The sequence below is a fragment of the Zonotrichia leucophrys genome, chromosome 2 (assembly GCF_028769735.1).
Source record: "Zonotrichia leucophrys gambelii isolate GWCS_2022_RI chromosome 2, RI_Zleu_2.0, whole genome shotgun sequence".
NCBI lineage: Eukaryota > Metazoa > Chordata > Aves > Passeriformes > Passerellidae > Zonotrichia > Zonotrichia leucophrys.
This window is the reverse complement of record NC_088171.1, coordinates 47367987-47395957: the sequence shown is the minus strand read 5'-3', so window position 1 is coordinate 47395957 and position 27971 is coordinate 47367987. Positions and strand designations below refer to the sequence as shown.

The 27971-nt window shown below is 39.9% G+C and overlaps 1 protein-coding gene across 3 annotated transcripts in view; it reads right to left on the bottom strand.

The window, feature by feature from the left end:
• Positions 1-27971, bottom strand: part of BMPER (BMP binding endothelial regulator) — a 149280-nt gene that overhangs the window by 33103 nt on the left and 88206 nt on the right. For 2 of the 3 annotated variants that reach the window (XM_064704879.1, XM_064704878.1), the window contains exons 12-13: positions 19941-20270; positions 12564-12900 (exon numbers count right to left, since the gene is read on the bottom strand). In XM_064704879.1, the coding sequence (XP_064560949.1) occupies positions 12564-12900; positions 19941-20270 (667 nt within the window). The remainder of the gene's footprint in view (positions 1-12563; positions 12901-19940; positions 20271-27971) is intronic. The other variant, XM_064704880.1, reaches the window with a different exon arrangement.

Genomic DNA, 27971 nt, shown 5'->3' with positions numbered 1-27971 from the left:
CTGGCATGGTTTTGAATGTAGCCCCCATCTGTTGCAAGGACAGTGAAGGAAATAAATAGCATCTTTTTATGTTATTACCTCCAGTGCCACAGTTAAATATCCTCCGCCCATATAAAATTATAATTTCTATAGATGGAGAAAGTTGACAAAAATCCCTGCGGTAGTCCATAACTAAAAAGTGTTTCTTTATCATTTGTAAAGAAATATGAACAGCACTGAGAGACAAAGAGAAATAAAGGATGCAGGTAAAGAAAATTCTTGGGGCTACAGTGCACAGTTTGCATGCAACTGATAAAAAGAACCATGCAGTGTGAATTCCTTGCCTCAAAAGCCAGATGGGAATCCTGGCCAGGGATATCACTGGCTACCACATAATATGGACTATGGCTATGGAATAGATTATGTCAAGGCAGCAGTCTAGACATCTTGGGAGAAAGCACAGGCTCCTGAGAGTACACCCTGCCAGAGAAATTTGTTCCTTTGGTGTCTCTCTGCCACTATGTTTGGTGTGATCTCACCCAGCTGTGCACAGTACACAGCTCACAGATGCCTGTTAGTGGCGCTCTGAATCTGCAGGGTATCGATGGATACCAGTTTGAAATGACTGTAGAGATCAAACTAACCAAAGAGACAAATGATCTGGAAATCAGAGCAGTTGAGTTAAAGGAGAGATGGAATATGAACCAAATATCCCTTACAAATGGGCTGAAATGCCTGTGTAGTGTATTTTGATTTTGGGCTAGTGGATATTTTGAAGTCAGATCTTTACTGCTAATGGTAACATGAAGATTTGGGCCTTCTGTAAAGCGAGGAACTCTGATGCAAATAGTGGGAACTACATTTTTCAGATATTGAAAAAACACAGCCTAATTAACATACAGAACCTGAGATCATATTAACAAGCTCAATGGAAGATAAAATGGGCACTTTTTTGTGCGATTTATTTAAGTTCTTCTCTGATTACCAAACAACATTCAACCCTTTCTAGTGATATATTGGTAATCTTTATACTGTCAGCAAATAGTCTTTGCCTTCAGACACAGGCCAGGAAGGGTATTCCTTCATGCCAACCAGTCCATAAGATGTTTTTGACAATGTTTTCTACAACCACAGCAAATCCTAAAATTACTGAAAGTTTACATCATCCTTTGAGGACAACAAGGATATCTATAATCTATGTCATCACCTTGCCATACTCCAAGGAGTATAGAAATTCTTTTTCATGAACAATGGGATGAAAAATTAACATAACAGAGAAAAACCATGTAGACAGACTGATGAGCAGAAACAACAAAAATGGGTTTTCAAACCTCAGCCAAATCTTTGATATCTGAACACAAAGTTCAGTGGGGGTTTTCTTGCATATTGTCTCCTCCTGCTCCAACTGCAAGTCTTTTATAGACCAAGCCTCAATTCTTTACTAGATTTTGACTTATTTTAACGTTCTTACTTGCCAAAGACACATTGCTAAATGGAATATTAATGAGGTTGTCATCTCTACTGGGCCTTAAAGGAGCAGAGAAGATTTAGTGTATTAAAAAAACTAGCAATGCTTTTTTCTGAAAGTTTGAGAATTTTTGCTTTGACAAGAATAAGACAATACACTTTTTGTGCATATGAAACCTCTTAAATCCCATCAGAAGGACTTGAGCTTGAGGCCAGGAACCAGACATTTTCACGTTTTAATCTCAACTCTGCTCTTGGCTTCCTGCACAGCAAAGAAGTCTTTCTTCATTTCAACAACTTCAAACCACGGTACAGTGAGAATTAAATGTTTACACTGAGATTTGAAAATGTAAAGTGCTAAGAAGGAGCACTTAGGAAATGAACTTTGTAATCTTTTTCTTTGCTGCCATGGTGTCCACCATTCTCAACAAGTTCTTACTTCATGTACTCATAGACTACATAACCTTAAGCACTCACTCTCTGTAAACTACATACCTCATTTGAGAGCTGATGTACAAAAATCAGCTGTCTGAATACCTTAACACTTACAACAGCTTCCTCTGGAGTTATCACAAGAGAAATTACTTGTTATTAATTTTCACATGCTAGATTTATTTTAGCTTTTATGTTTCAGAAATATTATGTAAACAGAATGTTAGTTGTAGGAATACCCCAGAATGCAAGAAAACATATGGCTCCACTCCCTTCAGTATTCCCAGCACATTCACCAACAATTTTAATTTCAACTGGCTTAAGTGGAGGAGTCAGAGAGAGACTTTAACACTCTCATCCTCTGCCTATCATGATGAAGAGGTGAACTCACAGCACCTGCTCTCATATATGCACATCCCTCTATTTTGGGTTAAAATATAACCCTACTCCTCCCTTTGGGTGAGGAAGGTACTTGTCACAGTGTATTTTGGATGCAGTGGCATTTTAGTTCCACCCCTGCCCCAGGATGACACTGGCAAAGTCTGTGTCTGCTCTGATGAATCCACCACAGAGAGTTAATTATGGGAGCACAGCCACACGTGTGTTTGCAATGGGTATCTCAATAGTCTAACAGTGGGTGAACCCAACACATACACCCACACATTACCCAAGATTAGGGACTGTAGTGGGAAACTTATAAGATGAATAAATACAGAGGAATACCAGTGACACCATTCTTGCCTGCTCCCAAAGTCTGCTCTTTGCTTTGGTGCTGCAATGCCTGAGGGTACAACAATCCTTAGGTGCTAAAACTTGCCACGGTGGGTCAGGACCTCCTTTTGATGTCATGCCCCAAGTCCTCACCAGAACTTGCCCTGCCACATACATAGGATCTGTGTGCTCACAGTTAATCAAGGGCTGCGTCTGTCTCTCATCTCACCGCTGGCACCTGGTGCTCAATCTGCTCTTGCTCTTAGAGCTTCACTGCCAGGGTGCAAACATTTTGCAAGTTGAATAGCAAAGGGAGAGGACCCTAAAATGGATTTTGCTGTGTTTGTTTGAGGCACTATGTAAATCAAAAGTCCTATCGCTCCTTCATGTGCTGTGAAGAACGATAGAAAAATGAGACTTGAATAATTAGAAGATAATTGCTTTACACACTAGTGGTTTGTACACTTGAGAGAGCAAATGTGGAGTGTGGGATCTTCACACACCTCTCAGCACAGCAAGCCCTTATGGGGACAGACAGGAAAGAAGGAGATTTGCCTATACCCTGGATTGCTGCTTTATACTACAGACAGCTACTTAAAAGCTGACATAATGCAGAGGTCCACAGAGATCTCAAAGCCTGGGAACATCCCAGACTTTTTGGATGCCCTGTGAGATTGAGAAAACAAGACAGCAAAGCTGAAAGAAAAATCTGCAACTATTAAAAACACCCACAAGAAAGCTTTTAGTTAAATCTAACCCATAAAATATCTCTAGAATGGACCCCTCATGTGCAGCAAGTCAGCTCTCCAAAATACAGGGAGAGCAAGCTTGATAAGCTCATTGGAGCTGTCAAAACCTTCCTAAGGCAAGCTTTCTACAGAATTTTTTTTGTAGTGGTCACAGCTCACGTCCTGCTTTGTCTGGTTATCCTGCCAGAAACATAAATGAACTCATAAGAATAACAGGAGGATTAGGTTAAGCTTATTTTTAAAACATTTCCCACAAATTCATCTCATTTGCCTGCTTACAAATACCCTTGCTCATCTTTGATCTGTGTCTAATTAGGCAGGATATACTGCAGGTGGCTTAAAATAGGAACTGAAATATAGTAGCTTTGCAGTTATGCATGCTAAAGGAAAGGTAATTAAAATGTCATGTTATGGAGATGTAAACTGATCATCTCAGGGTCTGAAAGGATTTCTCCCCCATTTATGACATGGTACAGTTGGCCAGCCACCATATGGGTGGGTTTCTTCTTCCTTGCAACACTTACTGACCTCTCCTTAAGGCAGAATATGAGATCTGATGGGTTGGTTTCTTGAATTATTTATGTACAGAAATAGACATATTTCCATCAGCTAAGCATCTCTGCATTTTATTTACAGTCGATACTGCAATAAAGCTTAAAACATAAAAAGCTAAAATTAAATTAAAACAAATTTGCAAAGAAAGCCCTGCTGAGAACTTGTCGTAGAGGTTAATTAAAATGAGATCGAACAGAGATCTTGGATTTTGTAGTAGCTGTAGTTAAAAATCTGTGGTACCTGATAGAGACATGGTGGTTTCCCCTGACGATGCTTAAAACTTTTCCAAATAGCATCTCTCCAAAAATAGGATTTCTTTTTGCAGCTAAAAAGAAATGCTCCAGAGCAGCAGGTATTTTTTCTTTGGCAATGGATTAAGTTGTACCAACTGGCAGGCAGTATCTTTTTAAAATATTTCTACAAGGGAGGCTATCCCTCTGCTTTTCTACCAGTTCCTCTCCACACCTTCTCTCCTCTTTTTAAACATCGTGCATTTTATTATAATATTGAAACATCAGTGGTGCTTTCCAGAATAGAAAAGGGCTCTTTCAAAAACTATTTATTAGTGTCTGCAACAAGGAAGTGCTTGTATTTCACCATGGCAGTCCTACAGCATGTTCATGCCCACTGTGAAATAGTGGCATTTGAATACTGTAGCTGTAATATTTATGATGGTGAACTCTAGATTAAAAAAATTATTCCTAGAGCATGTTTTAAAGCCTATCCAACAAGCTCTGACAAATGTGAGAGACAGCAGACCTATCAATGCAGGTTTTTTCTACAAGCTCCTTACAGAAAACAAAAAAGAACCACAAGTGACTTCTAGTCAGCAAAACACAGAACAAACCTCTCAGTTGCCTGTGTCCAGACAAATTAGGTTTTTTGCCTTGGAAAGTCACCCTTTAGTTTTCCCCTAGGAAAAAAGAGGCCAGCAAACAGGATATGGGTGTCCAGATTTGAATGTGTTTTCTTTTGTGTACCCCAGTAAAGAAGGCTAATGAGACAACTAGCTGAAGCTTTCTGAAATTATCTGTGGTACAGCAAATGGTGGGAAGACAAAACAAGGATTACTAACTGATGCAAAGATTACTGTAATACGGCTTCCTGGGACAGGAAAATTCATAATGATGAAAACCTGTCACCCAAATACAGCAAAATTCCTATTGACTTCAATGAATCAGAATTGTACCTCATGACACTGTAGAATTGTACCTCATGACACTGTACACTCAAGGCACTGTAGAAAAAAAACCACAACACCAAACTGCTAAACCTCTATTAAAAGTAATCCAGGAACAACAAGCTCTAAGAATGCAGTCCATATTGACAAATGATAAGGGTATTGGGCACACCCTGCTTTTCTGTTAGATGTCTCCCCACCTCCTCCCTACTCCATAGTGCCTACCATCCTTCAGGATCATTTCTGTCTCAAACTGACCTTACAGTTTCACATGCAGAGTCTCACATCTGTCAGACAATGGACAATGAGGAAGACAGCAATCGGTTATGAAACACCTGACTTGAATTTCATTGAGCCTGGTAATAAACCAGAAAGAAATGAAGTTTTACTAGGCAGAAGCAGGTTTTCATCATAATTCTCTATATACCTCCATTCATTATAATGACAAAGGAAGTTCTTTCCTGGAAAAGTGAGAAATGAAGCCTCATAATGCACTTGCAAGAAGTAGGAAATAACATTTCATTCAGTGTAAAAGGACAGGTAGGGTTGCGATCGTGTAATTACATAAGCAAAACAAATACATTCCAGAAATGCCATCCTTTGAAGGAAAGGAAACTTATAGGGGTTTAATCACATAGTAGTATGCTGCTTCATCTGGTTTTCCTGTAACAGATCTCTCCTTGTTTAAAAAAAAATTAACTTTCCATATAGGGAAGTACAAGGGGAAGCATGCTCTCCTTGGCTGGAAGCAAGCTATGGACAGTCCCAGGTGAATGGTGTCTATCCAACACCACTGTTTTGTCAGATTTTGGAGCCCTCTCCACCTTAATCCCTTCCCCCCACTGAATCCTAATACCTCAACAGGAAAGGAGACATCTGTGAATCCTCTGGCACTGCTTCGATGTTTTACAGCTGTAATAACCACTGATACAAAGAGAAGAATGTTTTCTAGCCCCAAATTCCTGAGGTACTTTTCTAAACAGACACAAGTGGATGGGACTTGGTTACATGAAAAATACCCCACTAGGGTCAGGGGTGTGGGGAAAGATGAAGAGAAATCATGATCTGCAGATAATTGAGCTCAGCTTGGCTTTAGATTTATCTTTTCTGACCACTCAACCCATTTGTCCCAATCCAAACTTCTAGTCTTTACATCTAAACAGTATTTTTCAGGCAGCTTAAACTCACTCACTCTTGGCTATATCAGATGAAAAATACTTCAAGGAAGGGGCTTAAGAGAGTGATGATTTTACATCTATGCAGTAGTTTTGCAGTACTAGTTTAGCATATAGACAGGACAGTTTGATGCTTGCTCCTAGAAATCCCAAAATGCACTAGACACAACAAAGTCCATTTTCTCTCACTGTTGGCACTGTCAGTCACCAACAATCTAAGTCATAGTGCCTCTTACCTGTTTTTCAAGCAGCTCATCACAGCCTTACACAAAATGCACAAGTTGGCATTGAGTGGTTTGGGGGATAATGTCAATTCATATAGAGGCATAAAGGAAGGGCAGTAAGGAGCCCAGACAGATAGGTGTGAAGAACTGATTCCCAAGCACCAGAGCTCTTGCAAGGGTTGGGGACACACTGGCTCTCCCAGTGCCTATGCATCTACTACCAGATTGCTGTGCAGCCCTTTGAAAGGACCTCAACAGCTTGGAGAGATGGGCAGAGAGGAAGTGTCTCAAGTTCAACAAAGGCAAATGCAGGGTCCTGTGCCTGGAGAGGAACAGCCCCATGCACCAGCACAGGCTGGGGGCCAAACTGCTGGGAAGCAGCTCTGCAAAGAAGGACCTGGCAGTTTGTCCTTGTGGCCAGTGGTGTCCTGAGGTGCATCAGGAAGAACACTACCAGCAGGTCAAGGGAGGTGATCCTGCCTTCTACTGAGCCCTGGTGAGGCTACATCTGGAGTGCCGTGTCCAGCTCTGGCAACAAGGACTGGGGAGCTGGAGTGTCTTTTTTTATGAGGGAGTTGGGCCTGTTCAGCCTTGAGACAACTGAAAGGGACCATCACTAATATGTATAAATATCTAAAAGTGGGGTGCCAAGAGGATGTTTCCAGGTTCTTCTTGGTGGTGCAAGTCAATAAGAAAAGAGGCAGTGGGCAGAAACTGATGGACAGGAAGTTCCACCTGAACATGAGGAAGAACTTTGCTGTGCAGGTGACTGAGCACTGGAACAGATTGCCCAGAGAGGTTACAGAGTCTGTTTCACTGGACATATTCAAGAACCCTTTGGACACAATTTTGTGCCATATACACTAGGATGATCCTGCTTGAGCAGGGAGATTGGACCAGATGACCCCACTCTTGTCCCCTCCAACCTTACTCATTTTTTGATTCTGTGATTCATAGAAAACTCACATCCTCAAGCAGATTTGCTTAAAAATAAAAAAAGAAACCATAATTGTTTCAAATATGTTAAAATTCCTTTCTAACCAGAAGTTCCCTGGGCCATGCAGCTGCTCTATGACAATTTGCCCAAGAAGCTGAATAAATTGTTTCATCCTGAGCTCCTCTCTGTTGTGGTTACACTGCTGCTAGTGCCCAGACTCAGGGCCAGCTTCAGGCAGATAGTCTGACAGGCACAGAAACATCCATTCCTCTGCACAAGGGCCAGCAGAAGCAAGAGCCAACCCCTGCTCTGTGCCAGGTCTGTAAGAGGACCAGTCACAGTTTCATGCCATCAGTCGCTTTCTTGAGCCAACACAACTGGCTTTGTCTTAAAGGGGGACACAGGCCAGCTCAGCCCTGGTGTGGGTGGAAAGACACATGTGGAGGCTGGTTCAGGGGCAGGAGCCAGGACAGGAGTCACCCTGGTGAGCACTAAGAGCTACAGCTGCCCTGCATTTACACCACAGAGGAGCCAGAGCAACTGCTGTGCCCTAATCCATAGCCAGAATCTTTTCAATTTGCACCTTGGCAGTAAACTGAGGGTTTCAGAGATCTCAGCTCCATCCACTCCTTAAACTCTTGAAACAGGATTTTCTTAAGTCATTCTTCAGCATACATTCCTTTTGTACCATCCTGTTGAGTGAACATAGGGGCACAACCACATGAATTTTACAGCTGTAGGACATCATTGTTAACAGGGTAAAAGACCTTCAAACCTTTTGCTTCAAAGCCACAAAGCTTTGGTCCCCATCTTTCAAACAGTTCATAAATATCTTTGCAATGCTCACATGTTCTCTGCAGTCATTTTATGGCATCACTGCCAATCTTAATAACAGAGATCTAACAGGCTACACAATGTTGCAAATTTTGCCTCAACTCCAAGCAGTAATATTTTCTCTAGTTAAGTGGAAATTTTTAGAAAAACTCCAAGACTGCAGCAGTTAACTGAATGAAGTTAATAGGCTAACTGAGACAGAAATTCATTAATTGATTAACCCAGAACTATAGATGAAGTAATGTCATCACATCACAAGGAACATTTAAGTCAAGAATTGCAATGAAGTAGATTTGCAATTATTGAATGCATATGATTAACAGATTCAAACAAATGATGCTATTAGTATGTTAGTTATTGCTTGCCCTAAAATACTGATGATTAAAGTGTTTAAGAGAAAAACACATCCTAGGACAATTACAAAAGAGAAAAAGAGTAAGCAATTACTCAGAGTGCTATTCCCTGGTGAAATATAATAATAACAATAGCAAAAATGTATATTAATAATGGGAAGAGTAATAATCATAAAAAGACTTCTCTTAAGAGTTTTGACACAAATTTTCCAATGTGAAATAGAGAAATCTACTGCACGGCAGAACCAAGATACTGAATTTTTTCAAAAGTTGTGGCACTAGTGAGAGACTCAAGCACTGTCTAATTAGTCATTTATGAGCTCAGCTGCTGTGTAGGTGTATTAGAGATGGGTGATACACTGATATCATGTTGATGTCATGTTCCAAATCTGTTGATGCAACTGCTTAAAAGAAAAAGACCCCACCAAGCTACTAGAAAGCCATGGATGCCAATGAAGGTAGGTGTTCAGGGAATGTGAGTCCTGTGTCTTCCTCTGCAGTGTCTCCTGCAGCCACATATCTCCCTGCATAAAGCAGCACTGCTGTGGCTCCCTCACTGCAGCCCCTAGATCTGGGGTAGGGGCTGCCTGCTCCTCTCAAGGAGGCTCCTGAGGGGTGTCAGTCATGACCAAGCACAGCAGGCATGGGGTCACACTGGTGACCAGCCCTGCATGATCACATTGCTCCCTGGCCTCACCTGCTGGGGTCACCTGCAGGCCCCTGCTACAGCACAGCTCAAAGATGCACAATGAGATCAGCCATGGGGTAGGGTTTGGTGAGAACAGAAAGTCCTCTTCTTCTTTTCCAAGCTCCCCAAGATCCCCAAATCCTCATCCATGAGCTTGAATGGTACCATACTATTTCCCAATAATGTGATAGAGCTTTTTCTGTTAACAACAACAAAAGATATTGTGATAGTATCACCTATTTTTAGTTCTGCTTATACTCAAGAGCAGTTTCAGGAGTTTGAGTGACAGCTTTATTGCATACATGGTTTAAATATCTAGCCTACGACTTGATACTGAGTAACCTTGGAAACTTTCTTTTACCTTATTTTTTTTTCAAGGACCACCCTAGGAAGGTTAGCCATAATGAAATACCAAAATAGATAAGTGGCAATAGTGATGATACTAACTGCTAATCTCTTCTTCACACAGGATTTACCAAAATCTCCTAGAAATTCAAAATAGTTTCCCTGCTTAATGAACTTGCCTCCAAAAAGTTGAACCCAAAGGGTTATTTTTAGAGTATTACACATGAGTACTGAACAACTAGAAATGCATTAAAGACAAACAAAAAATACCAACCCCAAACTAAACAAAGCAAACCACAATTAAAAAAACATAAAATGTGTTTAGTTACAAAACAAAGAACTTAAAAAGTGGTGTAAAATTTTGTTAGTCTGCAGTCAGAACTATTTCAAAATCCTTTCTCACATGCTCACATTTTACTTTCTTCTGCCATACACTTTGCAGGGAAACACAAGTCACCAAAGTCACATCACAAAAAAGTGTCAAGGGCAAGGTGCAAAACCTAAGGTGTCAAGATCTCTCAAGATCAAGCACAGGAGTCAATATGCAGCTAGATCTCTACTCTCTAAAACATGAGCTATATCCTTTTCACTGAACAGCCATGACAATCACACTGTATGTTTTTTGGATGGCTAACAAAAGGAGAAACTACAGCTGTACAAAGAATGAGACTTAAATGAATTTGAGATATCTTCACACAAATCTCCTCAGTAACACAATGTCAAACAAAAGTTTGCAATGCATTGTTCGCTGCCTTTTTTGGTATTTGGAGAAAACACACCCTAATTCCTAATGTTCCTGCTGAGTTTATTTCTATTTCTGAGAATTTTTATTAATAGCAGGTCACTACTGGAGCACCAAAATGAAAATGAAGCAATGTCAGTAATACAGGCAAAAAGGACAAAGAAAGGTTAACTCTTGAAAATATAGTATTTCAAAAGGAAAAAATTCCATAATTATGTTGGAGGGTAAAAACTGAGAAGCTATTCAATTCAATGAGGATATTGGGAGAAAAAAAAAAGAATCTAACCCTATCATTCTGCTGCCTCCCTTTTCTTACAGCTAAGAGCCTGCTCAGAGTTAAAAAAGCAGAATTTTAAAAATTTTAGTTGAACTTACCCTGAAATTAGAGAACATTGACTACATATGCATTTCCAAAAAAACCCTCAGTTAAAAGCTATGTTAATTCGAATTTCTTTCAATGGAAATCTAAATCTCCTGCAAAAGCACATCACCAGTAATGAGTTATTTCAACAGAATTAATGAAAAATGCAAATCCTTCTTGAATGTGTGTCCCAAAATCCTTACCTCCTTGTGGACACTTCCTGGTACAAAAAATGGCCATGGTCATTGACAAAATTCCTTGCTACAACTTTATCAGTATGTGTTGGAAGCTGAGCATTTTAACAGCTAGCAACATCGAAATGGAAACAACAGCTACTTCTGACAAAATATGATGGTCATTTCAATGTAACATTTCCTGAGGGAAAAATATGCTTTTCTACAAAAGGACACAAATTAAGTACTTCCTTGATTTCATTGCCTTTCCAGGACAAACATTAGATATCATCTTAAAGGAACAGAAAAGCTCTATGGTAATCCTTGAGTGCAAGCATGTAGAATTTTTTTGACTGTTGTAGCCAAAATATAAATCACTTTCTGCTCTGGTGTCAGGAAGTGTATTGCACTAAATTAATCATGAGCTACTTTAAAAAAGGAACAAAAAATCCACTGCAAAATTAAACAAATCTCTCTGCACCTGTTTTCCATTTGCATTGTCACCACTTACCTTTAAAGGACGATGGAAGTGAGATGGGAATGTTGCTGAAAGGCATTCAACAGAAACAGTGTGTGTGTTAGCTTCTCTAGTGCTCTCTGTTGTGCCTTCAGCCATTGGAAAAGATAAAGTATCATAACCTGCACACAATATAATCTTTACTCTTTGCCAGGCTCCTAGCACAGAGACACACCATAGCAAAATAAGTGCAGAGGCACACAGACTACAAGCCAAGCTGTATGTCTTCTTCTAGCATTTCCCAGTCTCAGATGTGTTCTGCTGGATTAGATAAACGTCTTTCTGTCTCATTATAAAAAAAGAGGAAAGGCAATTCATAAGGGAAATCGAGTCATTCTAGAAAGCTTTTCCTAGTAAATCAAATACTGAATGTGAACAAGTGGGGAAAGCTGGGAGCACAGAGATCAGGCAGCTTCATCCACAGCCATACAACTCTGACTCAGCTTGCTCTTACCTTTTATGTCAGGCAATCCAAAGACTAGACTATTGTATTTACTGAGTGAGGGGAAAATAAACTCATGCTAATTAAACAACAGAAAATATGTCTTTGTGGCGTAGATTTAAACCATTTTAAAGATTTGAAAAATCTATAATAATTCGCTCAGACAAGGATTCTAGATCCTCATCTGTCTTTCTTTTCTCCCAGGGCAGGACAGGCCATGCATGGAATTTTTTGTTAACGGTCCCCTTTCAAACTCTCAACCCACAAACCACACCATCCAAGAGGCATTAGACATATTTAATATCCTTGCTTTAATAAAGTAATTTTCAAAATGTTTCTGGGAAGACACACTTCTGTGGACCACAAGCAATAGCAATTGAAGTCAGCCTCAATTTTACAACTGAGTTTGAAATCAGAAAAATGTTTTGAAGTCTCTTCCCCCTCTTTCTTCAGTCTCCAAAAGTACTTTTTCTCTAGGTTATCACAAGCCTGCCTTCCTTTCTCACTGTTGGCTGCTCAGCTCTATTTGCTCAGGACCATGTTCTGGTTCTGGACTCAGAAAACCTCCCATAATATAAGCTTTATATTAATTCTTAACAAACATATCTCAACATGTGTTCGAGTGCTACTGAAACTCCTACCTGGTTTTCCTCATCACGCAGTCACTTAGTACCTCCCTCCACAGCAAGCCACACTTACCGGTAAAAGGTGGTATAATCCACTGTTGAATGACAGCTCTGGAACTCCCAGGCTTTGAGCTTCTGGCATTCCCGATGAGCTCGGAGTTTCACCCTGACTGTCCCGTGGCACAGCTCGGGCAGGGGTTTCCTCTGCGGGCGGCTGCAGAACTCGTTGGACTCCACGCGCCAGGATTCCGCGAAGTCGTCCACATCAAACTTAAAATTCCCATCCCCTCCAATCAGGTCGTCTCGCTTGTGCCCATTGTAATTGCCACACAAACCACAGAGTTTGCCTTTCAGATGAGGTGCAGCCATGACTTCCACAAAACTGTCTCCATCCCACGAGATTTCCAAGCCTGATAAAAAGATAAGACAAAAAATTCACAAAAAAAAAGAAAAAAAGAGAGAGAGAGAAGAAATTGAGGATAACAAACTGCACCTTCTGTTTGTGAAACAGTGTTAAGGGGAACCTGAACAAAGCCATTGGCTTACTTCTGATAATGCTGTTAGATTTCTATATCCCAGTAACTGCCTCTGGCAAGTGCAGTGTTTCTTAAATTACAGTCAATTACAATACATGCATGCCTATCTCTTCTTATTTTTGTTCTTTTTTGCTAATGAATGTGGTTATCCTAAAAAATATGGAGCCAAGGCAGGATATCAATATCAAAGCAGGGCTCTTGCAAAATTCTGCAAATTGAATTTGCTATGGTAAATTTCTAGCTGATTTTGCAGTGGGCCCAGAATTTCAACCATTGTTACCCATTGCACAGGTAGTGGTAATACAAAGATGTCTGTGATCCATCAGACTCCAGCTGTAACCTTATGGGAAACATCCTACTCTTGCCTACAAAGCTGACACTGCTTGCTCATTGGGGTGAATACAACTGTTCCAGTACAAGTTACCTTATTTTGGGGGAGTAAAAAGAGTTTAAAAGATTACAACAAAGATATATCAGATGGCAAAACTGTTGTAAGAAAACATTCTGAATTGGATTCAAACTGTTCACTCAAAAGGCATTCATTACCAACTTTTTGTCTGCATAAGTTAGCAAAACTGAGAAATTATGGTAAACATCTAACCTTCATCTAGTGGCTGGGATGTAAGTTGCTTTACAGGAAGGTTTGGCACTTCTGGAACATCAAAATCAGAGTTACTTTTTGTGAGTAACACCCTTTTTATCTGTCTGTACCCATCTAAAAGCTAGGTGTCTAGTTTAAGTCAGCTGTCTAGGCCCTTTGATGGAATAAAATAGGCAGCGCTGGATCACAACAGGATTGTCTAATGCAGAGGAAATAAACTACTTTCTGAATGTCCTTCTCTTCCCAGAGATACTCTAGAGGGGCCAGAGATCAGGTGGAGACTAAATTTCTAGTTTTTACCTGAGTGACTGTAAATTAAATGGATTCCATTCTTTCAGGAGTAAATAGCCAGCTCATAAGGGAAAACCATTTTGATATCATTTGGGATAAAAACAACACTAAGAAACATTGCTGCTTAACTTCTACCCAAAAATGGCCTTTCTTGTAATTACTTCCACTGTCTCCTGAATCCTCCTATGTCACATCTGCAGGAACCCTGCATCTGAAGATCACAAATAATTTTGCTGATATTAACTTATTCTCATAAAATACCATAAAATAGTCAAGGATAGACACAGAATCCTGTTTTTCAACAGGATAATCCAGATTTTACCCTGTTCCCCCTGCTTAGCCAAGAATACCAAAGAGCATCATTCTGTGGTGCAGGACCAGGGCTTCGCTCCAGCTTTCTTCATTTGCTGTGTGGGCTGGCTTAGCACCACCCTTTCCCCTGGTAAATCAGTGCTTGTCACTGTGTGATCCAAATCCTGCCCTGTCCTCATGCAAGTAATTAACATACCAATGACTCAGTTCAAAGTTGGAATCCTTCCTTCAGCAACACATCCCATTGTCTCCTATGACAATTCCTACCCGTGCTGCAGAGGAACAGGGTGAGGTTCAAGAGGAAATGATGGCTATAGAAGGGTGCCATCTTAACATCCTGCCCCAGTGCTTGCGTAGGTTACATCATGTCTCCAAGAGCTTTGGGAATGATTTACTAATCAAGGCTGTGAAGGTAATTCTGCATTACCTGTCACTGCAGTCTATTACACTGTTTTCTTACCACCACAGCTTAGCAATGGTAGCACAAAAGTATCCTGAGCTAACTATGCCTGAAATCAGTTTCAAATTACCTCATAAACCCAGCATGGATGGGGCCACTGTCTCCTCCTCCAAAGGCACTTTACACTCAGCCAACTGAGAAATTGTGCAAGACTACAACTGTTAATGAGGCCAGCACAGTGGCAAGGGGGAAAGCTGCCTTTTAAGCTGCTTCATACATTATCACTGCTGGACAAATTCAAAATCCAGCTGTCTTTGCTTCTGACAACACTGAACAAAACAAAACACAGCTTGATTTGCAGACACAAGATTAATACTGCCGTGCTGGCATTTAGAAAATACTTGCCATTAACTTATGAACCAAGATTTCTTCAGACTTGAGAATCACATAAACTTTCTCAAAGTTTAAAACATCAAGATCCAAATTCTCAGACAGTTCTTTTCAGAAAATAACTAAAGCTTTAAGGCTATGTTCAAGTTTTTCCCCCAGAGAAGCTCCCTCAGAAGCTCCCTACTTTAAACAAAGTCAGAAAAGACTGGCTAAGGATTCTGCCTTAAGTTCGCTTTTAAGACTATTTTTTTTCTTAAGACAAAACTTACTGACCTTCAGTTAAAATACATTAATTGTGAAAGGTTAACTTGAAAATTTTCCTGAACATTTATGTCCTCTTTCCCTGAGTTAATTTACTTGTTACATGTTTTGTAGACCTGCAAAAGAAATGCAGGTATGCAGAAGAAAAATAACATGAAATTATTGCTTTTCTTCTCAGCATATAAAAATGTGCATTTTTAAATCTAGAGATTCCTGCCTTGATTACTGGATTTCATTCAAGAGACTCACTGCGTAACTGCCACATGGATGTACTTTTCTCTAGCTGGTATGGCTTAATTACACTTTATTCTGCTGTAATTGCTCAGATGGAAGGGTAATTTCTGGCTTTGATGAAGAGCCTAAAGGTTTCTGTCCATAACAGAGCTTATTCCTTTTTGGAGTAACAAGGAAGGGTATTTACCCCTACATGCATGATAATTTTGTTGGAGCCTGATCACACTGTGCAGTGTGTGCCTTTTGTTTGTTCACAAGCAGAAAGTCCAGTTAGTTTCTGTAAACCAGTAAGAGCTGTGACAGATGGGATTATGCTACAGAGCAGTGTTTGAAATGGTCTCGTTGGCAGGCAGAAACTGTTTGGAAGATTTTCTTTGTGCCTATACCCCCCTTTCTTCCCCCCACCCAAAATGAATGAGTTTCCCATTCACTTGGACAAGAATCAGAAACCAAGAGATGAGAAGCCAAAGGATGCAACATCTGTCCCATCTGGGGATGTGCAGAAAAGGAGTATTCTCTGAGTTACTTTTTCATTTTTTCCAATTACTCCCTCTCTTTGAAGGATGCTCAACCAACTTGTTACTTGATTTTTTAACTTGGCATATTGTCTGCTCTACTCCATTAAAAAAAATCCTTCTGGATTTATGCATATCACACACTGAGTTGCCCATTATAGGACCTCTCATCAATTGTTCTGCATGATTTTTCATGGCATCCTTGAGGTTTAAAGGCATCCTCAAGAACTCACAAACAGCTCTTCCCCAGACATATAATGCCAAAGTAGTACAGAAAAAATGCAGCAAAATGGCTTTGTGCAAAAGATAGTGCAGAAACAAGAACAACAAAAGGCTTGTGCAATAGAGGAATGGGTAAGTAACACCAGCCCCGTGTTACCTACCAAAGACATTTTTGTCTTTGTAGCACACAAATTTGGATAAGGACTCAACACCCCAAGCACACCCATAGCTGCCAGTGCAGAGTACAAGGACTGCTGCTGCGTGCCATCCAGGGCTACAGCTGGTGAGGAATTTAGCAACAAAACAGGTTTTCACTGGAAAATGCCAATTCATCAGAACTGAAATGCTTCAGGGAGACATATCGTATTCAATGAACTTCCAACACAGCACCGGCAAGGCTCCAAGCTGGTTTCCTGCCAGCTTGCCTGGTGGGCTGCCTGGAAGCCTGAATGATCAGGGTATGAAACTCCAAGAGTGCCCTGCCATGCACACTGCCCTGTAGCCAGGGACCACAAGACTTCCTGAATCTTTGGGCTTGTCTGTTTTATCTAAGGCTCAATTCCCAGCTCTGCAAAAGGAAAACCAAACTCCGTGGGAATGCTGGCTGAGCTGTAAGGACCAGACCCTGCATTTCCCAGCCCAATTTTACTTTGAATTTTACTTCTGGTACAGCAGTTTTGCTTATTTTTCACTACTTCCTCTCTCTCTTTTTTCACCCTACACTGGGAAAGCATATATTTTTAAAAATCCATGTTTCCTTCTAAAACAGAAATTTCTCCAATTCTTTTCCCCAGGTACTCAGAACTTCCTCTGGAACAAAATGTTTGCCTTTAAACCAGTTCTACTCAGCACGTTCTTCCTCTCTACAGTCTCTCTGCAGCTCTCCCAGCAAAATGGAGCCAGGTCATTCTGCTACTTCTCAGGCCTTATGTGCTGAAGAAAGTAGGACTTGGCCCATCATGCTGTATTCAGCAAGAGAAACCTGATCCTGCTCCATTAAGAGGAGGAATTATTTAGGCTATAATTTGCAGTGATTACACACTGTTTGGTATGTTGTCATATGCCATGTTTGCACTTCCTCTGCCAACACATGGACAAAGATGTGTGCAGTCATTTGTTAGGCTTGCACCAGAGACAAATGGAATAGCAGCAGGATTAGCTGCCATTCATCTTCAGTTGAAAACCTTTCCTTGGCCTGTGGTTGGCTAATGAAATCCACATCGCCTGAATTCATGGTGTTCAGCTGGCTGCAAAGAAAAACCCTCAAGATGCTTCTAATTAGAAGTTGTGAATAATGGTCAACTTGTGTGCATTTTACAGACAGCCACAAAAATCTGCATTGCCACTTTGAGGAATGAGCCCAGAGCTGGGATCCACATTATGCAGACTCACTTTTCCAGAGGCGATATGAACAGGTGTCTAAATTCTCAGCTCAACAGCGGGTGCTAGTGTCCCCCCTGAAAAAAAATCATGCTAGATAATGAGTATGACTATGCCTCACGCCTGTGACCATATCACTCCATAAGAAAGACTGGTTTCACTGCTTTCACATGGCATTTAATTGAATTAACAGTCAACAGTATCCTCACTGAAACAGTACTTCACTGTGTAAGAGAAATCTCTCAGGACTACAGTACTACCAAACACATGCTAATGAGAAAGTTTTAAACTCTCCCTCAGTATTTATCTATGCAAAGATACTATAGTTTCAGAACAGTTCATCAAAACAAAAGTAAATCCTCTTACTTTTTAGCATTTTGACAATTTAGCATTTTGACAATTAATGTATTTTCTAAGACTCAAAAGAACTGAGAGAATGCTAATTCCCTTCCCTTTTTCTAGAAATAAGGTAGAAATTTTACTTCTAGTGCAGCAGTTTTGCTTATTTTGTATTACTTCCTCCCTCTCTTTTTTCACCCTACACTGGGAAAGCATACATTTTTTAAATCCTTCTGAAACAGAAATTTCTCCATTTTTTTTTCTCCTGGTGAAAAAATTCTATAAAGTTTCTCATTTCCTCTTGCTTGTGGTGTTTGTTCCTTGCAGACAACTTCTTACTTGAGCATAAAGCAAGCCAAATAAGATGGTACCGAACAGTAAATTAGGCCTTGCTTTTCAAACCAGTGCCTCCATTTTGCTGGACAGTGAAATATTTCCATAATTTTACAACTTAAACTCATTCCAGCCATCTATAACTATGAATATATAATTGATCACCTCAACTGCAAGATACATTGCTGCAACTCCGAAAAACATTAATTTTATGTTTAAGAGCTGATATTTTCTCTGTTCTTATCTGTATCAAACGATACCATGTATATTGAGTTTTTATGGTAAGATTTTGAAAGGAGAGAGCTACAGGGGTGGCTTCTGTGAGAGGCTGCCAGAAACCTCCCCCATGTCCAACAGAGCCAATTGCAGCTGTCTCCAAGATGGACCAGTTCCAGCTGGCTCCAAGTTAGGCTCGGCCTTGGCAACAGTGGCAGCACCTCCAGGATAACATATTTAAGAACGGGGAGAAAAGCCCTGTGCAACTGCAGTCAGAAGGAGGAGGGAGAGTATAAGATAAACAGTTCTGCAGTCAGCAGAGAAGGGAGGGAGAGGAGGTACTGAAGCAGCCCAGGGTGCAGACCATGGTGACACAAGGCTGCCCTCCTGCAGCCCATGGAGGTCCATGCTGGAGTAGACATCCAACTGCAGCCCCTGGATAACCTCACACTGGAGCAGATGGATGCCAGGAGACTGTGACCCCATGGGAAGCCATGAAGAGAGGAGCCCACCCTAGAGGATATTTGCTAGCAGGACTTGTGACCTCATGGGGAATCCACATTGGAGTCTGTTCCTGGAGGGCCGCTCCCTGTGGAAGAGACCTGTGTTTTTGAAGTTTGTGAAGAAATGCAGCCCATGGGAGGGACACACACTGGAGAACTTTGCAGAGAACTGTCTCCTGTGGAAGGGACTCCATGCTGGAGCAACGAATAAGTGTGAGGAGGAAGAACTGGTAGATACAATATGTGTGATGGACTGACTGCAAATCCCATTCCCAATCCCCCTACACCACTCAGGGCAGGAGGAGGTAGAGAGAATCGGGAGTAAAGTTAAGTTTGTGAAGAAGGGGATTTGGAGCGTGGAGACTTTTTGATGATTTTACTTCATTTCTCATTATCCTTCCCTAATATTATTGGCAATAAATTAAACTAACTTCCCCAAATGGAGTCTATTTTTTCTCACAGTGGTAATTGCTGAGTGATATCTACCAGTCCTTATCTTGAACCAGAAGTCTTCCACTATATTTTCTCTTTCCTGTCCAGGTGAGGAGGAAAGTGATACAGTGGCTTTGGTGGGCATGTTTGGTTGATGTCCAGCCAGGGTCAACCCACCATACTCTCCATAAGACACTTTTAAGTTACTGAAGTGATAGTCATGGCACATTTGTCTGTTTGGGCAGCTAATTATCAGCTGCAGAATGAAACACAGCTTAGCAATATCCTCCAGGTTTCAAACTCATAGCTGGGATTTCTGTCTGCTTGTGGGCTGTGGGAATTTTGAAAGTGCTGTGGGTTTCTCTGATCTCTAAAGAGTTATAATGCTATTTATTACTGCTATCATGTTTTTTTACTGACTACTGTTCATGCTGAACTTCAGAAGTTCTTCAGAGAGAAAGAAGACACACACATACTTGTCTTACCTGCTTTGGTTGTCACTTTCAGCAAATAACCATCCAAATCGATGTGAAATTGTGGTGTCTCGCAAGGTAGTGAAATTCGGGTCCCATTCCACTTCACTGTGAGGTGCTGCTGGAGGCTGATTGTGCTTCTGCCCAACACAAGGTCCACTGACTTTGTCCAGGAGAAAGAACGGGTCCGACGGGCATCGTTTTTTACCAGCACCTGAAAGGGCGAGGCAGAGGAGGAGCAGTCTTTCGTCAAAACGTACTGACATGTTCCCTGAAAGTTAAATGTCCGTCCATCAAAAGTGTTGTAGTGAGGATCTCCAAATACAGTGCAAACTCCAGGCTCTGCAGGTGAGTGAGAAACAAAAGCGCCATATCAATCAAAGGTGGAAAAAAGTAGTTGATAAGAACTTAGAGATGCTGCTGTCACCTAATCTACCTGCTCTACAGGGTAGATTTTGACTGGTGCCCACAGGGATTAAATATATCTTTGAAAAATAAAAGCTTCATTGCTTTAGAAGTCTTTCCCAAAGCAGCTGGTAAGCAAGGCCAGTTCATCCCCAGGGCAGCATAGGAAGGCTAACCTGTAACTTTGTCCCCTAAACATAACGTACAGTTTAAGTTATTACAGTGCCTGTGAACTTTTTCAAATTTCAGGGACTCCCTGAAATTAAAAACCATCAGATCATTTTAGCAGGAGCTAGGTCAGTTCATATTTTACATATATATACTTATAAATATTGTACATTTATAAACTAGTTGTGTTTATATGGTTTTTCCCCAAAATACTTGTAGAACCAGCATCTTTTTTCAGTGTTACAAGCTATTGTATATGTTTATACACAACTGACTTGTAGTAGTTATTGATATCATGCTACCAACTACAAGTTGGTACATGACTAACATGATGTAATGACTGCCAAAGAGCATGGAGGTTCTACCAATCACTTGCATCATTACAAATGGATGAAGATCTCGTATGAATGTTTGAAGCCATACGCTGGCCAGAGAACTCACAGCCCAAAGACAGAGCATTTCCATATTCATAGCAATGATGCTGAGTTATCCTGCAGCTACCCAGCAACTGATTGAATTGCCTCACAACCAAATATAGCAGCAAATATATTTGCCTTGCAGCCTGCTCGTATAACAATAGGTTCTAACCACATTGCTGGTATTCCTGGAAGGAGTCTCAAGGCAGAGAAATGCACACTGCTATTGCCAGCTGTATACCCATGGGCTAAGGCTGCTTTTGAAAGATGATGTCTGTTTAATTAACAATGGCTTGCTTGAAAAACCAGCTTAAAAAAAGCCAAATTCAAATCTACAAAAAAGAAGGAGACATGAATGTTATGGAGAAGGGGAAGGGAATTCTGCCCATGGAGTGCAATGCAGTTCTAACTATACAATACACCTTTCCCAACAGAGTTTTTTCAGCCTAGGTAGAGTGCTGTGCTAGAGTAGCTGTAAACTTTCTGCTGTTTTTCTAGCTGTAAAGAGCACCCAAGGAAATCTATATGGAGACACAGAAAATGGAGCTGAAGGAGCCCCAGGAGACATTACCTTTTTTTTCTCCAGCTGCAATGAAGAATCACCTGCACCTATATTCTTCCTGACAGATGTTTATCTAACCTGCCCATAATGAGGAGTAGTAACAGCAGCTCCATTGCCACCTCTGGCAACCTGCTGCAGTTTTGGTCTGTCTGTACTCCAACAAATGTCTTCCTAAAGCCTAATCTCACTTTCTCCTCACTGCAGGGTGCGGAGCCATTACAGAGGTATCTGGGTGATTTGTACTTTACCACTAACTGGCCACATACATGCTTCTTTAGCTATGCCAGTAACTCATCTTGGCATCATTATTACTTCTCTTTACTGAAGTGTCTGGCAACTAGGGAGCAAAAGTTTCAATTTCTTAAGGACATCATATTGACATTTCTGACTCCATCAGAATTCAAAATTATCCATATTGGATCAACATCTCCAGAAAACAGGTCTGACAGACTTTAAGCAGAACCTGAAAACCAAGACATTTAGACAAAAGAGTGCTTTTAAAAATGTGCACTTCTGTGAGTTTTCTTTTCCTCACTGATACCAATGAGGATGTCAATAACTGCTTTCCAAAGTTCATTAAAAGATTAATTGATTCTCCATAAATTGGCAGGAACTATATGGATTTTAATTAATAACATCATTTTTACTAATAGGAAAAATAATCTATAGATTTTGTATGGAGACCATCTGACTTTACCCGTTACTAAATCATACTAATATGTTTATGATTTCCTTATGTATTTATCTAAGTATCTGCATGATGAGTATTAAGATACACATTATTACCAGCTCAGATTGTACTTCAACTATTCCAGCTTTAAGTTTTTCTTAAATTTAATGATAACTTTTACGAAAACTTTTATGAAAACTTTTATGAAAAAACATCAGCCAAACATCAGTGAAGATTCTAGAGGAAAGATCTGATTTTTCTCTGTTTCTAAAGGCCAAGAATGTGGACATGTTATACATGTTTTTAACCAACCTACTGGGAGGAGGAGGCTGGTTCTTCACCTAAGCAAGTGACTAAGAGGCAAGACATGAGAGGAACAAACATAATTTAGAGATGTGCAAGTAAAATTGATAGTACCAATGGGATCCAAAGGAAATATTTATTTTTAATTTCTAATGTGCTATGCGGACTAATGCTGTTTTATGTTATGTTACATCATGTCACGTCATATGTCAATTTGATGCCGTGCAGTTAAAAATGTATTTTGGACTGGATAGCTGAAGGTCTGATCCAAACTTTGCTGTTTTCTTTAATAACCAAGGAAATGGAGGAGGGAAAATCCACCTAAAAACAGTCTGAATAATTGATTCTCTGATATCACTGTGTAAAACATTTTTGAAAGGTTTGTTAAAATTGTGAGGTTTAAAAATAAATCCACACCCTGCAAGTGTGTGTGATAACTCAGGCACTGCCAGTAAGAAAAACTGGTTGGCCTAGAAATAAACCTTAAATACCGGGTGTAACAAGACTGTCAACATGAAAAGAATTCCTGCCATTTTTAGCTTTTGAGTTGTTATTTATTTCCTTTTGGGAGAGTTTCAATCACATCATATTTTATGGTTTGCTTCTTTTTCTTTTCTTTTTCCTTTTTCTTTTTCCCTTTTGAAACAAACCAACCTTTTTGCTTGGCAATTTTTTAAATCCATTGGAAGCACTGATCTTCTTCTCTATTGGGGCATAATAGATCAAGAGGTGCTGCTGCATCCCCAAAGTTATGTTCCCCAACCCAGGAGTATGAATTTTGCTAGCTTATAGTAACAAGGTATAGGGTCACAGAGTAGATCTTTTCCTTTTTTCCCTAGATTAAATTGTTCCCAGCTTATTGCCAACACTCCGTGTGTCAGCTGTCTGAGGCAGAGCTAGAAAAGGGCTATTTTATACCATATTTCCCCCCTGAGACATCCCCAACCTGCAACTACTTTCAAATTAGGGACTTTCGGAGCTAGACATGGTTTCTATTAATCTAGTAACTTTTGATAGAAATATTTTCTGTGATTTTTTCCAGTCCAAAATTGTTTTTAGCATCTACAACATCCTTGGGCAAAGGAACCGAAGAATCATTGCCTCTTTCTCATTTTGAATGTGGTATTCATGATCTTTGGTGTCTTTTTTTGCTCATCTAGATATGCACATGAATGCAAATTTACCCATTCCCTCTCTATCCTTGAAAAACACTGATTTTTCAAAAGAGGGCTCCAGAGCTATGTTTAGGAGGCTGTGATTTTCAAAACACCTCATGCACTCAACTCTGATTAAACATTATTGAGAGCTGGATGCAAACACCACTAAATTTCTTTTGGAAATCCTGCATGTTGCTCCCAAATCAATATTCAGACCTTTATTAAAACTTTTGGGAGCTTGGCAGTTTTTACATTTGTTTTTTAAGCAACTAAATATGGACTTCACACTTTCACGTTTGACTAAAATATTAAACTACGTGTGTGATTAATGCAGTTTGCTCAGCTCCCACCTAAGGCTCCACAGCTCACTTGCCAACTAATAATAGTATTTAGGTGCTAAAAGTGAATACTATAGAACTGTTGGCATGCTTTCCTTGAATTTTCAAATCATGCTCTCAATTCAAATGAAATAGTGACTTTCATTAGAAAAGGCAGTGTTTTTGAAAACACATGTAACTGTACAAAAAAGGAAGCTAAAAAAGCAACAGCATGGAAAAGAACACATTAGCATTTCCTAAGTTTCAACACACTCTCATAAAGAAAAAAAATCACAACCTATTTGGCCAATGTGGAGGGATAAAAGTCTGAAAGACCACTCATTTCTAGTAAGTAGTATGCTGAGTACAGGTAAGAACCACTTATTAAACTAAGTGGTTGCCAAAAAGAACCTTTCTGCCTTCCACCCAGTGCCTCCATTCCCCCAGACAGTATTTAGCCTTTTTAGAAAGGCAAAATATATATACTGCGTGGTGGAGGCCAGACAGACAGTCAGCACACACATCCTGGCCAGCTGAGAGCACGAGCATATTGGCTGGGCAATTAGCACACTTGTAGCTACAGACCAGCCACAGGATATATTGTCTCTAGCTGGGTTTATTATTTGTTGGGATATAAAGGAAATGGGACACAAATCCATAGGAAACCAGGCTCTGTTAGCTCTGGTGCTCATGGAATAGCTTGTTTTGTTTTTTCAGGAGATCAGAGCAGTCAATTGAAGTCCAAGATGTCCAGATGTCTGGTCACACTCTGCTGGGCTTGTAGGTAGTTAAGAGTGGCCAAGAAAAATATACTTTAAATTACAACTAAAATCGGTCTGGACATGTTCTAAGTAAGGAGAGGGAGGAAAAAACACAAGTTTACCAGTGAAGGGTGTTCTGGTTGCAGATCTATAATTCAAAAATATCTCAGCTTCTTAAAAATAAAATGAAACTTTGAATGTAATTAGCCCATATGCTGAATTAAGCCCTAAATCAAACAGAACACATTATTAACCTCTAAAAACTAGCTACAGAACACGCATAATAGAATTTCATTAGGTTTTCTGTAAAAAATGCATAGCCATAGAGGACTTTCCTCATAACTGCTGCATAGTGCAGCTTGATATAATACACATTACAAGGTGTGATGTCAAAAACTCCACAGGAGTCTTTATGGTCTATTTCATAAATAAAACAGCTATTCCAATTTGTCCAAATACATATTTATACAGTAGACCATCACAGCTGAAATGGGAGGTAAATCATGAACAGTATTCCAGTATGAATAAATAATTGCAGTCTTTTTGTTGCTGTATTTCTTCATGAAAAGGAAATAACAGAAAAAACAGGGACCTTTGTGGTTCTTTAGACCCACTTCCTGCTCTTACAGGTGCCCAAAATGCAGAACCTCACTTTGTTTCTTTTTCTTTTCTGTTCTTTGAAAGCCAGCACTTTTTTCAGTAATTCTATAAAAACACATAAAAAGGATGTTGGACCAAGTGGAAGTACCAACCTCTTACTCCTAAAGTGGGTCCAAATCCCCTTGAATTTGGTTTAGCTGTGTTGATCATTTTGTCAATTAAACAAGCTGTGGAATGATTTGTGATGAACGAAATTTTCTGTCCCAAAAGCAGCCTTTACCGCAATATTAATCATGTGTACTGCACATGTAAACCTAGATGACTGCAGTCCACTTTGAAAAAACTTCATCCACAAAATCTCACAATGACTGGCATAAGATTGTGCTAGGACTATTAATTATGATTAAAGTATATCTATGTGATTTTAGTAACAAGTTTTCATCCTGTGTACTGGAATTTCAGCAAGGCCTATGAATTCTTCTTTGTCAAGAACAAAGATTTTACTTCCACTGCAAGTTCCTATCTATCTATGTCTGAAGTTGAGAGCAGTCTGTAAATGTTATTTGAACCCAGGTTTAGTTTTTTCTTATTTTTAATATGAAAATGACCTTGGTCTAACATAGAATTACTAATTTATGGAATTGACGTCAGTGGTGATTTTTCTAAATCAAGCCCAAAAGAGTACATTTCATTACATTTTTTACAGCAGCATAAACTAAACTGTTGAATTTTCCACTGGTATGACCACTGTGTTTAATTAGTGATAACTGTACGCCAGCCATGGAGCTTAAAAAGCAACATGCCAAAACTAACTATAGTTAACTTCAGCAACAGTAGACAAAAGAGACTCTCCAGCCCTTTAGGAGACGAGGTACTTTTTCTCTTTGCAACAAACTGCTTTGAAAATAATCCTTTGATAATTTTTTTTTCCAGTTTAAAGTGTATCCTTTCACAACATGACTGGTTTTGACCCACTTCATAGAAATTGGCTGCATTTAAACTGTACTCAAAGCTCCCCCATGTACAGTATGTTCTTGTACCTCCCTATGTTGTTTTTACATTGGAAAATTAATATCGGCTGGAGCACCAGAAATGTTTGATGTGTTAGTATTTGGAGACAGGATGAGGACCAACATGAGCAAGTGGGTGAGGGAAGGGGCTGTGTGTACATCTTATCAGAAACTGGCTGAAACTAGCAAAGTTTCCAGTTACTGTCAGATGACAGTTGTGATGAGACTTACAGCACTTCTGTTGCAAAGGTGGAATTAATTCTTTGCAAATGGTGAATGTTAAAATACCAATGTTAAAACAGCTAGTGGTAGCCACCACTGCTGTATGACACTGGGTATTTAAGCTCCTTGCTCACATTCTCTGTAAGAAAATGCCCTGTTAATCATGAAAGTTTGGAATCAGCTCTTCTCCAAGTACTGAATGGGTCCATAGTGAGATAACCATAAAGAAAGGACCCCTCTGTTTCATGTGCAATGGTGGAGCATGGAACAGTGAGACAGGACAAGCCTCTTAGGCTCCAGCACAGGCAGTGCAATGCAGGTAGGACCCTTAATACCCTTGATCCCTTACCGTAAGGGAACAAGGTTGTTTATCCTGTGGGGAGACCTAATAGCAGGCTGCCAGGACATAGAAAGAGGTCACTGGGAAGATGAACCCAGGCTCTTTACAGATCTGCATGGCCTGATGACAAGCTATAATGATCTGCCCTTAATTTCACATGTTTGTAGTCATGAGAATTTCCTTCTTATATCACCAAGAAGTTTTGAGATTTTAGGTAACCTGGGTCCTAGATAAGTTACTTTAACTTTGAAGAACTGCAATTTTTTGTCTCCTTCTCCCACGAAACAATTATCACAAGTCATCACTCTCTGTCAGCATTTCTGAAGGAGTCACTGTACTGTCTTCTTCTGAACCTCTTACACCAGAGGGTCTCCAGTCCTTTGATGGAATGGCTAGCCTCACTCTTTTCCTCCCCTCTCAAGTTACAGAAGAACACAGGAAGAACACACAAGAAACGTTAAATGAAATGAGACTGAAAAAAAAAAAAAAAAAAAAAAAAAAAAAGAGGCAAGGTAGAGATTTATACATTCATGGCACTATGGTATCTCATATCTAAGCAAAGGTCTATGCAAATTTCTTCTGCTGTGCAACTGAGCTAACGTGAAATCAACTGCTAGTCAGTTGAATCCTCTTTCACTTCTTCCTCTGCTCAGTATTATTTCAAGTGTTTCTGCGTGTGTTGTCCCTTGTATTTGCTCTCATTTTGATAATGAAGACTTGCAAGCTAGATGTATTTTATCCCAAGATACACGTTTCAAAATAATTGAGCCACAGAATGTAAAAACAGATATTTAGGATATGGGATTTCTGCAATTCAAGAGAACCCAGAACTGAGCTGAACAGCAAAAACATTTGATTTTAGACAAAAGAAGAGGAACATTTTCTCCTTTCAAAAGCCTTTTCATAGGTCATAAAACCCCATTTTAGCAGTCTGTCCCTACTTGGTAAAATACTTAAGTATGTACTGAAGGAAATACGTAATGGTATCTTGTTAACTTCAGCTCTCCCTGTTGAGTTAAATAGAACAAACTTAAAGATAAGTATTTGTGTAAGTCCTTTGCTGACTAGGAGGGTGATATTGCAATTTAATGATCATTCCTGAAGAGAGGAGT